A 14,417-nucleotide genomic window follows, 5' to 3' on the forward strand; every position below is an offset into this window, starting at 1 on the left:
GAAATGGCCCCTTGTACTGCAGGGCTGGGGGAAGGCTGGGTGGGACAGCTGCGTTCATCCCCACCTTATGCTCATCCCCACCTACCCTTTTATCCCTGGGTGCTGCAAACAGTATTGGGAAGTTTACTGATAATAATGACGCCGTATAAAGGGCCGGCAGGATCCTGAACTGAAAGACAGGCTGGAACTCTACTGCTTTTGCCAGTCAGTGAAATTAGCTTTTTCATTAAAAGTACCAGTTTTGTTTTTCTGACCTCAGATCCGTTTTGTTCTTTCCAGCTGAGAAAAGCAATCTGCATGCACAATTCATCTCTGTCTCCTTTTTCATTCACTTACAGATCCTCATAGCGTGGGAACAACGCAAGCTGCTGGTATCCGACCCAGGGATTTATGCTGCTAATCTGATTAGTATATGATGGACGTGTCCAGTTGGAAGGAGATGGAGGTGGCACTAGTCAGTTTTGACAACGCTGATCAGATCGTGGAGGATCCCTGTTATTCAAACGACCTCAGCCCTGCCAGCCAGTCGCGGAAAGGCCATCCCAGCTGCGCCAACCTCCTCTCCAACTGGAGAATCCTCATCAACAGCGAGAACGCCAACAATGAGACCATTTTCTCCAGGTTCTCGGCCGAGTTCAGTGAGCACCTGGTGGGGGAGCGGGTGGGCATGGATGAAGGGGATCAGCGTGTCATCATCAACATCGCTGGGCTGAGGTTCGAGACACGGCTCAAGACTCTCAACCAGTTTCCCGAGACCTTGCTTGGGGACCCAGAAAAGAGGATGCGTTACTTTGACTCCATGAGGAATGAATATTTCTTCGATAGGAACAGGCCCAGTTTTGATGGGATCCTGTACTACTACCAGTCCGGTGGGAAAATCCGGCGCCCGGCCAATGTCCCCATCGATGTCTTTGCTGATGAAATCACCTTCTATGAGCTGGGTGATGAAGCCATGGACCAGTTCAGGGAGGATGAAGGGTTCATCAAGGACCCTGAGACTCTCTTACCAACCAATGACTTTCATAGGCAATTCTGGCTGCTCTTCGAGTACCCTGAAAGCTCCAGTGCAGCCAGGGGTGTAGCTTTGGTCTCCGTCCTGGTCATTGTCATCTCCATCATCATCTTCTGCATGGAGACCTTGCCGGAGTTCAGGGAAGAAAGGGAGTTTAAGTCCCCCAAGGAGATTTCTAGGAATGTGACAGATACCTTGCTAGCCCACAGCACCTTCACAGACCCGTTCTTCGTCATAGAGACTGCCTGCATTATCTGGTTTTCCTTTGAGCTCTTCGTCCGGTTCATTGTGTGCCCWAGCAAGACCGAGTTCTTCAGGAACATCATGAACATCATCGACATTGTGTCCATCATCCCCTACTTCGTGACGCTCACCACCGAGCTGATCCAGCAGAGTGAACTCAATGGGCAGCAGAATATGTCCTTAGCCATCCTGCGGATCATCCGGCTGGTCAGGGTCTTCCGCATCTTCAAGCTCTCGCGGCACTCCAAAGGCCTGCAGATCCTGGGGCAGACCCTCAAGGCCAGCATGCGGGAGCTGGGCTTGCTCATCTTCTTCCTCTTTATTGGCGTCATCCTCTTCTCCAGTGCCATCTACTTTGCGGAAGTGGATGAGCCGCAGTCTCATTTCTCCAGCATCCCCGATGGGTTCTGGTGGGCCGTGGTCACGATGACGACCGTCGGCTACGGAGACATGTGCCCAACCACGTTGGGTGGGAAGATCGTGGGAACGCTGTGTGCTATTGCAGGGGTATTGACCATTGCGCTTCCYGTCCCCGTCATCGTCTCGAACTTCAACTATTTCTACCACAGGGAGACAGAGAACGAAGAGAAACAAATTCTGCCGGGGGAGGTAGAGCGAATACTCTCGAGCGTGGTGACGGGAGCCGGCAGCATGGAGTCACTGAATAAAACCAATGGGGCTTACCCTCGGGACAAGGCGAAAAAATGATGGTCGTGACCGTGATGGGTCTGGGCGCTATGAGATGGGATTTGCCACCTAAGGTATAAAACGTCTACACGCTGTAATCTTTTTTAACCGAATGTGCTGCTTTTTTTTTTTTTTTTTAAGACATTTTTCAATCTCTGATTTCCTGCGGCTGTTCAAATAAATACCATCTTTCTTATCTCTCTTCCCTGCTCATCAGTCTGTTTTTTATTATTTGATGCTCATCTGCTTGACATTTAGCTTCTCTGGTCATGACATCAGAGAGGAATTCCCCACTGGAGCATACATAGAGATTTCTCCCCATTATAGACGGGGAATCAAGGCCAAAAAGAAGTGAAATGATTTGCCCAGGGCCACTCACCTCTCTAGAGGTGAAGAGGGGCCCAGCTCCTTGCTTTTTGAAAACCATCGATCACGATTCTGCTGACAGAGCTGCTTAATCCATCTCAAATATTTCCTCCCCAGCTGCCACTTCGGATCTGGAGATCTGAGCAGCTCCCAGATCCGGRACTGATCTGGCTGAAAAATAAGCTGGTAAAACAAATATTCAGAAGTTTTTTTGTAGCTGGATAGGTTCTTGGTTGGCACAGCAGGGCGGGCAGTGCCGGATGAGGCCGTTGGGGGGATTAGGAAGAGAGAGATGGGGACCTACCAGGATGACGCGGCCACGGGGCGCCGCGGCCCGATGCCCAGTGGGGTTTCTGATGGAAGAGCTGGACTCTGAGCGAGGGAAGGTGGGGTTTTTTTTCCTAAAACAAGTGGACGTTTGACTCAGGGGCACAAACGTCCTTGGAGACGAGGCGCTGTGACCTTGCGACTTTTGGTGCCACTCCTGCCCCTGCAAGCGGGGCGCAGAGTAATGTGCACTGACGTTTTGCGACAGCTCGGCTCTCCCTTGCAAAAGGCACTTCTGTTTTCTCYGAAATGTGCAAATTCCCATGGACGTTTTTGACGGGAGAAAACAGAAACGGATCATCTTGCCGATCGCTTTCYGTTCCTCTAATGCCAGCAGGTTTTCCTCCGACAAAAACATTTCGTTCCAGTTTCGCTGTTTCAGTTGGCTTTTTTAATGTTTCTGCTTGCATTAAAATCACAGTTTCTCATGCAGTGTCTACACATCCGCTTTTATATCCCACATCTGTTACATCGGATGTCTCATCTCCTAAAGGTTTGACATTCTCATTACGCAGTGTGCCAGCACATCTTGTTCACAATGGCTTGCGATTTCATTCAGAAAGGAGCTGTGAAAGATGGCTTTTTTTTTTCTTTCTTTTTTTTTATTCCTGATCTGATGGAAAGTGAGTTCGAGCTTGTTGGGATTTTCCCTGTGGCAGAAATCTTGCATTGCCGCCAGCTCTGGTGCAAAGCTCCTGCCAGTTCTGCTCYGGGATTTTTGATTTGGATTTTTCTTTTTGTGGATGGTCTCCCTGCAACGAGACCTTTCGCACCCCAGGAAGATGATGGATGGGGAACATAAGCACAGCTCCTGCTGGAGAGATTTGGACTCTGGGACAATTCTCCCTTTCACCTACTCTCCTCCAGGTTTCCCCACTCCCTACTACCACTCTCTTCCTCACTCTATCCGCAGCAACCCACAGACCATCATCTTGGACAGGAGGAGGCGGCCCAGGAGCTATTTAACCTCCTTCCCACCTTGTTCCAGTGTGGGAGAGGTCCCAGCATCCCTGTCCCTCTGCAGGGATGGCTGGAGGAGGCAGGAGGCACAGCTGGGCACAGCTGGAGAGCAGCAGGGCTGAGATCCCCCCAGCTCTGCGCCACTCGCTCCTCATCACCTTCCTGCACACCTACATGCCGCTCCTTTTTTTTTTCCTAGCAGGTTCTTTATTCTTTCTCCCTCCTCTCTAAAAACTATTGAACATTTGATGTTCTTTTATTCTTTTTTTTTAAACTCCCTTCCCCATCTATCAAAGTGGAAGCACTTTTGGCATTTATCCTTTGGGAACTGGTCATGAATAATCCTGGTGAATAGGTTTGGACCGGAAAATATTCAGCCTGCTTGTTGTGGTATGCTCACTGCTCCTGCTCCCTTAGCAAAGCAGGGCCTCAAATAGGGGTGCTTGGAGGGAGAGAAGAAGGGAGGGGTGGGTGGATCAAGGGATGGACGGCGGGAAGGATGAGCAACCTGAATCTTATTAACTTGTAAGCTTTATTCTCAAATAAAATAGATGCCTCAAAGTGTGGCATGCAGAAAATCATATTTATTCGGGCCCATCTTTTCATTCTTGGTGCTGTGCAGCTCCATGCACAGCAGAAGCCAGTCCATGAGCGGGAATGGTGCATACGAGTTGTGCAGTGAGAAATCGCAAAGCTTCGCGCTCCAGATCTGCCTGCTGCGGGCTCTCGCTGGCCACGGCTCTGCTTCCACCCAGGTCTGTTGGCATCACCTTTGCAAGGTCTGGGATTTCTAGGGCCTGGGTCTGGCCTCAGAGCATCCCTGCACGTGGCCATCCTGAAGTATCGTGCTGGCCTCGGCATGTAATCCTGCTGAGAACGGACGGGTTGTGCCATGTGATAGGATCCGGCGTATTTGCAGCCCAGCTGGGGCGCAGGCTGCACAGCTGGAGCGAGCTCACCAGCAGCTGGGGCTGGTTTCCACCTGCAAACTCACACGGTGGTTGCTCCAATTTCAGCCATAAACAGGACCTGCTGCCGCCTGTAGCAGGAGACCAAGCATCTAAAGCCCGTTCGCAGGGCAACGGCCCCGGTTCCCTGATCTCTGCTGTGGCTGATGAGGCCAGAAGCGTTAATCCTCCTCAAACACACTAGAGAACTTCTGATTTACCCTAAAGTGAACGAGAGGAAACCTGAACGAATACTCAGTGTCAACGCTCAACTGGCGCTTGATAAAAACCTACTAGRAAACACATTTCCAGCACAATCTGCAGCGTAGTATCTCCCTCAAAATAGACTCAAAGCTCAAGGAACTCAATGAACAGCTCATTAGCTGCGTGGATCTTGAGTCAAGCCCTAACGAGCAAATCACTCATGGCCTCTAGCAAGCAGGCATATGGCTGAACTCCCCCTGGAGATTTTATATTGCCATGGAGAAGAAAAAGAAACATCTTGGCTTTGTCCRAACAGTGTCTTGGCTTTTTTTTTTTTTTTTTTTGTTTTTTTTTTTTTTTTTTTTTTTTTTTTTTTTTTTTTTTTTTTTTAATCCTCAGAGCAAGTTTAAATGTTTGTTCCCCTCCTTTTTCTAACTGAAATCTCCAAGAAAGCCCCGGGCACCCGCATGCCGCTGCCTTGCGTGGCTCTAAGCCGGGAGCCGAGACGGATGCTCTGATCCGAGGTGCTGCCCTTGCCTCTCGCCCACCAGCTTTTTCGCTTCAGCCAGCCTGAACCCCCACGTGCCCCACGAGGGTGGGGGGGATAAGCTGCCGAGACTTTAATTTAGCACATTTAATGTTGAGAAATTGAGTTTATTAGCATCGCGGTGAAGCTAGCAATTTCTTGGAGAAATCAAGATGTTTCATCTGATTAAATTCTTAAATTGGTGAACTAATTGGGCAGAAAAACTATCAAGCTGCTCGGGAGGAGGTTGCAGCCGGAGAAAGTATGGTCTCATGCTGCACGTTGTAACACCTCGTGGGTGACCTGGAGCCACGTGCGCCCAGCGCTGGGGCTGCTTCAGAGGCTCCTGCACCCCTTCGTGTGCACGGCGCTGTACAATACTGCACACCCAGCCAGCGGTGCGTTGGAGATGGCCTTGGAAGCCACACCGCGCAATTTGGCTGCCGAATATATCCGCAGGGATATACGAGCTCTGAGCACAGTTTCCCACCTGGGAAATGGAGAGGACGATCTGGGAAAACCCACCTGGTCTTTGTGGGATCCCACCATGGGCAGCAGTTCTTGGCACGGCAGCCACGAGATGGCACTCCAGGCTAGACGTATCCCTGGCCATAGACCGTTCCACGGCATGCATGTCCTCCCACCTCCAATTAATGTTTCAAAGCTTTTAGCTGATTTATTTCTTTATTGCGTGCCCGGGCTGTCTGAGCTCAGGCAGTCGGCGAGGATAAATCACAGCGTTTCCCACATCCCACCTCCTGTACTTGCATCTCGCCGGCTGCRAGAGGGAGCAGCTTTCGCAGGGGGGGAGAAGCGAGAAATTCGCTGCTGACCCCGAGCACCCAGACCTCCCCTGCTGCTCCCAAGAGCAAGTCCTGCGATTTGATGGGCTAAGCTCAGCCTCGGCTAAATTTTTCTCTCCAAGTCAGGGCTTGTTTAAGGCAAACCCACCGCAGCGTTTAACACCCCTGCTAGAAACCATCTCCCCAGTGCCTGGCTGGTCACTGATGCTCTGCATCCTCCTGAGCTGGCCCCACCGGGGTAAGCGATCTGCAGGTCCCATGAGCAACATAGCCTCATTTAATGAAAATTAATGCCAATATCCCCTTATCCCTGAGCACAGCAGAAATTAAGCAGCAGCAGAGACTCTTGGATTTCTCTAACGGCCTCCTGGAGAGAACAAGCTGCTCTGGAGGAAAGACGCATCCTTCATTTTTAATGTGGTTTTATAGGGATGGAGGTAATTTTCATTAAAAAACGGGAGCTGCTGCTTTAAAGAAATGAAGCAAAATCAGGGAAGGAACTCTCCTGATCATTGCAGGGGAAAATGGTCATAAAATAAATATTTTAGCATTTTTCTTTCCCAGTAGTAAAGACTGTAACTGAGGAAGCAAACTGATAGAGTTGGTGTTTTCAGGCTCTTACTGGTTGTCTCTGAGCACAGACTAGTCCGGTGCTGAAAAAGGGACCCTGGGTGTTTTCTCTGTAAAGAATCACAATTTAAGTATAAACACCCTGCTCTGAACTGCAGAAATTGAAGCAAGACAGGGATCAGCCGGACATCCGCTCCTGCAGATGCTTTGCGACGGGATGGCAGGCGTTGGGTCAGCCCGCCAGCTCGCGCTGCGCGCCTTGGCCCCTGGCAGCCCGCGGGGCATCGCTGACTCTCTGCCCTGAGCGAGGTCTAAYGGAGACCGTGCAGGGGGTCGGAGGGGGTTCGGCCACGTCGGGAGGGCGCTGGGCAGGTTTTGGTGTGCGCACAGATGAAACGGGGCTCTGGGATGGGAGGTGCCTTGGCTAACCTAGCCCCAAGCGAGGGATGGGGAGTCGCTGGATGACCCACTGGTGGGACGTGAAYGTGGGTCTACAGGGACCTCATTGGGCAGGTGAATTTATCCTCTTTCCCTCTTCTCCCCAGGTGGAGATCTGTTTTTTCTTCCCATTTTTTGGCCAGTTGACACAGCCCYAATGTAAGAGTCAACTTTGACTTTCTAAGGAACCCCTTATTTAGCCACCACTACGCAAGACTTCAGCTCCTAAAGGCCAAAGTAAGTCTTGCTGTGTTGGCCAAAGAGAAATGAAGCAGCACGTCTGTAACCCTTCCTTCCTAATTCTTACTGTTTTATCACAAATAAAGGTGCTGCCACCAACTCTGAATCATCAGTGATCAATTTATTCATGTGCCAGAGAGGGTGTCACCAGCAGTAAGATTATGTACAGGAGAGAATCTCTCATTACTAAGGCCCTACTACCTGATAAATATGGTTGTGGTCTGGTTGAGCGATGAAGCCATGGCACCACTGGCATCATGGCGGAGCTAAATAGCCTTGGCCAATCCAACTCGGTTGTTGGCTCGGTCAAAGATGCTGTAGTACACCCTGATGAAGACATCTCCCAGGATCCAGAGGTTCCCAGAGGTGTTCTGGAAGTCCCCCCTTAACTGCTCCGTGTAAGCCGAGGCGGACACGGGGTACTGAACTCCGCTGATGACAAAGACGATGTCGGGCATGGCACCAATGTAGTTGCAGTTCACGTTGTACTGCAGAGGAAAGAGGCTSCCAGGTACAGAACAGCTGATAAGAAGTAACCAGCTCCCTGAGAGCACCGGGTGCTCTCACCTGCCCATATGTGCCTGGAGTGGCCCCGATTGCRCTCTGGATGTTACCGATGCCTGAAGATGGCCCAGCCACAAAGGACGTGCCGGTGTCAACGATGGCTGGGCAGCCACCACTGCATGCAACCTCCTGGCCATCCACGATGACCCCGGCAGCAGGGAGGGAGGGAACAAACAAAGCACAGGGCCGTTAAACAACTGGTTGGGTGCTAAAGGTGATTTGGAACTAGACTGAGTCCCAAGGCATTTCCATTTCTGGTAGGAATTGCAGCGGTATGTAGGCATTTCCTCCCTCTGGCCTTCTGCATCCCACAGCTATGGGGCATTAGACACTGGCAGAAGGCCCCTGATGTTGATGGTCTTGGGTCAGGCTCGTTGGGTGGGTTAGAAACGAGCATAAATGAGCAGAGCTGTTGCGTTACCTGTCCATGGAGATTTGCCAGTAACCTTGGTAAGAGACAGGGATCCAGTTGATGGGGCCGGTGAAGTAGGATTCATTGACTCCACCGAAGATGACGAYGCTCCCTGTTGTCTCTCTGGATGATGCACAAAAGAAAAAAACAGCCCCAGGTTTATCATGCAGCTTTGAGGCAGTTAGTTAGCTCGAAACAGCGGGGCCTGCAGTCCTGGGGGGAAAAACACTGTCTGTGATGGCACAGTCACATCTGGTCCCTTCCTCATTACTGAGCATTGGTGAATCATCTGTGTGACAGTACAAATGCCAGGTCCTTCGGGCCCAGGGAAAGGGAAAAGAGGAATTGTAGCAGAGGGAAAAGAGGAATTGTAGCAGAGGCATGTGGCTGGCTGGAAACCAGAGACATTCCCCCAACAAACCAAAAAGAGTGCAAAATTCCCCAAAGATTCTGGTGGCCAGAGAATGACACACTGGCCAAGAGCACCCCTGCCCTTACATACTGAGATATTTTGGAGACAGCAGCCAGAAGGCAGCAGCAACAGGATAGAGAAGCAGCAGCAGACATAAYGATGCCAGTGAAACCATTCCAATCTCATGGGAGCCAGTGCTGCTTACTGGGACAGGTAGACGGAAAAGAGGTTCTGCTCCACCAAGCCCTCCTTCATCATGTTATCAAAGACTGGCATGATCTCATTGGTGGCCAGACTTGGGTAGCCTAAGCCCAGGATCGCATCAAATTTGACGAAGATGAAGAATTTGCCTGGCTCGGTGGTGCTCAAGCTGAAGAGCTGGTTGGTGTCCACCAGGGAGGCCACCTGGGGAAAAGTCAAGGCTGCCATGAGCTGACAACCAAGCTGGAAAGACCATTGCAATACGGCAGCAGGAATAGGTGTRATCCCTGGATAGCGAGGAGCAGACACAGCAGGTCCCACCTAGGGGTGCCACCATGAGAATCCAGCCCCTGCGAGGTGCAAGGGCCACAGGTGACTTACAGTGACAGTGTCAGAGCCCACGACACCCTCCATGCTGCCAGTGCCATACTGGATGGACAGGCTCTGGCTTGTGCTCCATGCTGCCAGTGCCATACTGGATGGACAGGCTCTGGCTTGTGCTCTTGTAGGTGGAAGAGTTTGACGGGTTAAATGTCTGGTGGTTCTCTGCAAGGTAAGGGGAAACCAAGGATTAAGAGCATTGAAGCAAGGCTGAAATGTGCAGGAAGTGTGGAAGTAAGCACCCCGCTAAACTGCTGTGTGGACCGGCCATTTATTAGCCTGCTTTCAGCAACGATGTAGCTGTGACGGTTCCCAATATGTTTCTGCTCCTACTCCAGCATCTTAACACCAGGGATCCTCTRTCACCCCCTTGGGTGCACAGGGAAACTGAGGCACCGAATTTGTTGCACAGGCTGTGAGGTCTGGCTATTACGCCAGCTGTGGGCCTCCCTTCCCCTGGTGGCATCACCGCGAGCTTCAGGCCTGATCATGCCAGGCCTTTAAATGTAATTTTAAGGTTGGTAGTGCTGGGCTGTCAGCGTGGTTGGTGCCGGGAGCCTTGCCCGCAGCTACTTACGGCAAGCGGGGCTGCGGCAGCAGACCGAAGGGACCCAGAGGTTGGAGGAGCCAGTATCGAACACCACGGTGAACTCCTGCGGCGGCGTGCCGATGGAGACGGTCCCATAATACTCCACCTGTGGGGCAGCAGGACCAGCGTTTGCTTTCAAAGTATGAARCAGGGGCCTGGAGCTGCCTGATGGCTCCATCTTTCACAAAGTTGAGCCACCAAGCTCAGCCCCGTGCCAGCTCCGTTACGGAGCAKCCTAACGGTTCACGCGCTCACTGAGGACGCGGGGACCTGAGTCCTTCCACCCCCATCAAGCTGAGCGACTCAGCTCCCCAGGGGGCTTTGCCCCGACACAGGGACGGGAATCCCGCGAAGTGCCCCGGGGCAAAGCCGGCACTCATGTCCAAGGAGTTCAGCAGAGGCTCGGTGGCCACTTCAAGCACCTGGGGAAAAGCGTGGGGGAATTTGGTGCCAACATCGTACTGGTGGTGCTGGAAGAAGTGTGGCAGTAACCCTTTCTCCCTGAGGATGTCCCGCAGCTCCTTCCCTCTTTGCAAGGGAATCCTGGGATGCACCAAGAAGAAGAAGGAATAAAAAAAGGAGTTATCCAGGATTTTGCTGCTTCCAGATCCTGCAAGCAGCATTTSACAGCTCCAACTTTAACGCAAAAGCAGCCAATACCGGACCCCCAAAACCCTGAATCACCGGTGCTTCTGCAAATCCCCAAAGCAGCTCTGGAAAGCGGAGCCACGGCCCTGCCCGGGGGCAGCGCGGCTCGGGCTCCGGACGCGGCTCGCGGGGGAGCCTGCACGAGCCGCCGCCTCCGCAGCCCCCGGGGCGGCTTTTCCCAGGCTCGCGCGGCCGGCGAGGGCGAGGGCGGCGCAGAGAAGCGCGAGCGGGCGCATCGTGACGGCGGGGCCGCGGCTGCCGACGTCCCGCGGCTTACGTAGCCCGCCGGCGGCAAGGGCGGCCGGGACGGACCCCCTGCGGGGACAGCGGCCGCCAACGGCAACACGGCGCCCGGTGGCCTGGTGGGACGCTCCGCGGGCGGCCGCTCCGCTTGGGATCGCRCGGTTTTGGCGCGGGCTGGCTTTGCCTTCCGCGGAGCCGGGGGGGGGGGACGAGGAGGCGACCCGCGAGCATCTGCCCTCGCGCCCCCCGTCATCCACCCGCTCCMTGCCCAGGCGTTTGCACAAACCCGGAGCGGCCGGGAGCTGCCCATTCCTGTGTTTGGGAATTGGCCATCCCGTTGCAAACACCAGCGAGCCGCCAGCTTCGCAGATCCCTGGAGTAAATTTGGAGGGGGGGGGACAAGGAGGGGAGAATTAGTGAGCGCTGGCCCCGCTCAGCGCCCGGGCACGTGTGCAAGGCKGTGGAGCGTGCAGCGAGCGTGCACACGTGAGGCCGCGGGCAAACGTTTCGTCCCCCCCCCGCACCGTGATCGCTGCAAACCCCCCCGGGCAAGGCAGGCGCGAAGGGCCCGCGGGAAAGGGGACCCTGCAGCGCGCCGGCCGCCCGCCGCCTTCCCCGCTCCGTGCCTGGTTTCCTCCCCCCCCCCCCAGCTCCACGCCGGCTGCTGGTGTGATCTCCCTGCTCATCGCTCATCCCTCTGCCCCGCTCCCTCCCCGTCCTCTTCGGCTGCGGTTAAAMCGCGCCTTCTCCGGGCGCTTCTCCCTTTGGGCAAGAAAATACCAAAAGCGACTGAAATCCCGAGAATTTATCTCCGGTTCTGCGTGGGGGGCTTAACGGAGACGGGTCTGAAACGAACTCCCTTTTTTTCCCCCCCCTCTCTATCAGCAAAACGCCGAGCCCCAAAGGTACGTTCAACCCACTAGGACAAGATTTTAACCTGCTGCTTTGCATCCTGGTATTTCCCTCCTTCCTAAGGATTTATCTTAATTTGGAAGGGAMAAGGATAAAGCGGCGGCTCGGGCGCCTGCTCCCCCCTGTTCACGTACTCCAGGGGACCCCCGCAAGGGGTTTTCCCTGCTGGGAAGCATCCAGAATTTTCCCAWTTCCCTGAAAGCCGTATTGGAATTGCACAGAGAAAAGAAACCCAGGAAAAAAAGCAGATTCCGGAGCGATACTCGGGAACGATACGGACTTGCTGAAGGAAGAAAAGTGAAAGAGCAAGTAATAAACTCCTGCAAAAAACCCCGAAGCGAACAGCGAAAGGCACACCTAACTTTTCCATCTCTTTTTCTTGGGAGCTCGCYGCAAATAAGAGGGGTGGAAGGGGCAGGGAGTTAATTTTCCATCTCTTTACAGTTTAAAGCTTGTGCTGGAAGCAGAGACCGCAGGTCACGTCAGCATCCCTCGCGGCTCGCACGGGCTTCCCGGGTGCTGCCCCCGCAATTTGGGACCAAAAGGCGAATCGCTAAGTCGGGTGCTGGCAAAATCCCCGCATGCATTGCTAAAAGAAAAAAGATAAAATAATAATAATTTTTTAAAAGGACAGTTTTAAGGTAAACCAGCAGAAATGAGAAGCGCTTTGGGGGATAAAAGGGGAGGGCGGCACAAATCACTGCGCRGCACTGGGGGCGCTGGGGGCCCGCYGCCCGGTTTCCGGGGCGCCCCCGACTTACCCCCGCGATGACGGCGCAGCGCTGCAAGGGCGGCAGCAGCAGCAGGAGGCAGAGGCAGAAATATTAACAAAGCACCAAAGGAGGGAGAAATCAATACAGAGAAAGCAATCATCCCACCCTCAGCAGTCACCGAGGGTTATTCTTCAGTTAAGCCGAGACAGCTGGATTTTGCGAGCGTACCTATAGACATGTATATTTACCCTTGACTGATGTGCATAAGAATCAACCTAAGAGTTTTTGACTATTCAGCCAAAGCAAAATACATAAAAAAATATGTATTCAGCCCGGAATAAAGCGGGGTCGGTGATGAATATCCTGCAGAAAGAGACTCGGCTCTATTCGTTCGTAAGAACAGGAGAGCAGCAAGGGAATAAGATATTTTTCAGCAGTGAGAGTAAGTTTATATCGGAATATAACGTGCAGCGACATCGATTTACGGTTTGCAATGAATCCTGCCGCCCGCTCGGCGCTGCGCTGTCGCAGCCACGGCGACCTTTCGCGCAGAGTGTCGCTCCTCGCTCGACATCCTTCAGCAAAACCACGCCGAATCAAGCCGGATCCAACTCAGGGCTGGAGTTTTGGTGGGAAATMTTTTCATTCCCCCACCCTGCTCCGACGGCGGCGAAACCTTTCGCTGGCAACGCCGCGGCGAGGTCTCGGCCCACCAGGCTAACGGGGTTCCCCGGCCGGGGGGGCTGCAAAGCCCGAAGCGCTGCAGAACAGCGGTTGCGATTGCAAATTGGGGCATCGGGGGTGATGGAAAACTGCACATTTTCAGCCCACACTCAGGGAGATGCTCTGACCCCGAGACGTCTAGTGGGGCTTTGCTGCTGCTGGCAGATTTTCTCCACAAGCTGCTAAATTGCCTATATATTGAATTAGCTGGCATGCTAAAAATAGCCTGGCAATTTTCTCCGCTGGCGAAGAGCAATTCTTTGGAATCGGCAGCTGTTCTTGCTGGTTCTGCTGCTTCAGCGAGGTCTCACCCCCCCGATCTTGGATTAATCACCGCCAACCCTGCAAAATCCCCTCACTTCACCCAGAAACACTGAAATCTCAGTGCAGGGAATGGCCTGAAACCAGCTTGTTCGGGGTCGTTTCCTTCCAAAGGTCCCCGAGGGGCAGCGAAGTCGCAGACCCCGGGGGCTGCCTGCGACAGGCTACGTGCATTTTCGCTCAGCCTCGTTTCCCAAGGYGGGGGGAAAAAAAAATCCTGGGAAAGGCTATTGCCAAGCCAGGGCCGTCTTGGCCACGGAGACGCTGCTCTCAGGCGGGCAGCGCTGAGCCCAGCTGGGGGGCTAAGAGACCTGTTTGCACAGGAACGGGGCTGCGCCTGCGGCTCCCCCAGTACTARCACGGGAGAAACACGGAGATCGCTGCGCTTCACCTGCCCTACCAACAATATTTTAATTTTCCAACCTGACAAGCCAAGCTGCATCAAGTGGCAACGTTGGGAGAGGCTTTGTTAGCATCGTGGAGCTTCACTTGCTGTAAATCACCCTCCTCCTCCTCCTCGCTGCCGAAGCCCCGCCAGCACTTGCCTAGTGCTGGCAGCACCAGTGCTCCCAGTTAGCCCAGCACCAGCGGCACGCAGCACCCAGCCGCAGCTCCCTGCACCCGTCGCCGCTGCCACCATCCAGGCAGCAGAGATTTTTGTGCCAAAAAAGAAAAAAAGAAAGGAAAAGGAAAAGGAAAAGGAAAAGGAAAAGGAAAAGGAAAAGGAAAAGGAAAAAAAGGAAAAATTCGGGGGAAAAAAGGCTGTTCTGCTCCAACTCCCCCAGGTGTTTGCAGCGGTTCCCAGCAGTGCACAGCGCTCTGGGTGCCGAGAAGCACCGCGAGGCTCCCAGGCGCGGGGTGACCACCGGGGGGCGAGGGGGGGCAGGTTTTTCGGGGTGCCAAAGCGCTGCCTGGGGTTGACTCGAGCCTGCGGTCGCGCGGGGAGGTCTTTCGGCCCCGCCGAGCCGCCGTCCG

At 53.6% G+C, this 14,417-nt stretch overlaps 2 protein-coding genes across 2 annotated transcripts; one reads left to right on the plus strand and one right to left on the minus strand.

Annotated features, from left to right (window-relative positions):
* Positions 1-412: 412 nt before the first annotated feature.
* Positions 413-1,963, plus strand: KCNA10 (potassium voltage-gated channel subfamily A member 10). The gene has a single exon (XM_085302308.1). It carries the CDS (start codon positions 413-415, stop codon positions 1,961-1,963), a length of 1,551 nt encoding a protein of 516 aa, XP_085158434.1.
* Positions 1,964-7,552: 5,589 nt separating this feature from the next.
* Positions 7,553-10,766, minus strand: LOC146597366 (embryonic pepsinogen-like). Its single transcript, XM_085302309.1, has 9 exons — positions 10,715-10,766; positions 10,257-10,429; positions 9,871-9,982; positions 9,389-9,458; positions 9,294-9,354; positions 8,917-9,116; positions 8,312-8,422; positions 7,891-8,038; positions 7,553-7,811 (listed from the first exon to the last, which is right to left on the minus strand). The coding sequence occupies exons 1-9, from the start codon at positions 10,764-10,766 to the stop codon at positions 7,590-7,592; spliced, it is 1,149 nt and encodes a 382-aa protein (XP_085158435.1). The 3' UTR covers positions 7,553-7,589.
* Between the last annotated feature and the right edge of the window lie 3,651 nt (positions 10,767-14,417).

This window comes from Rhea americana, unplaced genomic scaffold (assembly GCF_003343005.1).
Source record: "Rhea americana isolate MKP2758 unplaced genomic scaffold, rheAme1 scaffold_189, whole genome shotgun sequence".
Taxonomy (NCBI): Eukaryota; Metazoa; Chordata; class Aves; order Rheiformes; family Rheidae; genus Rhea; species Rhea americana.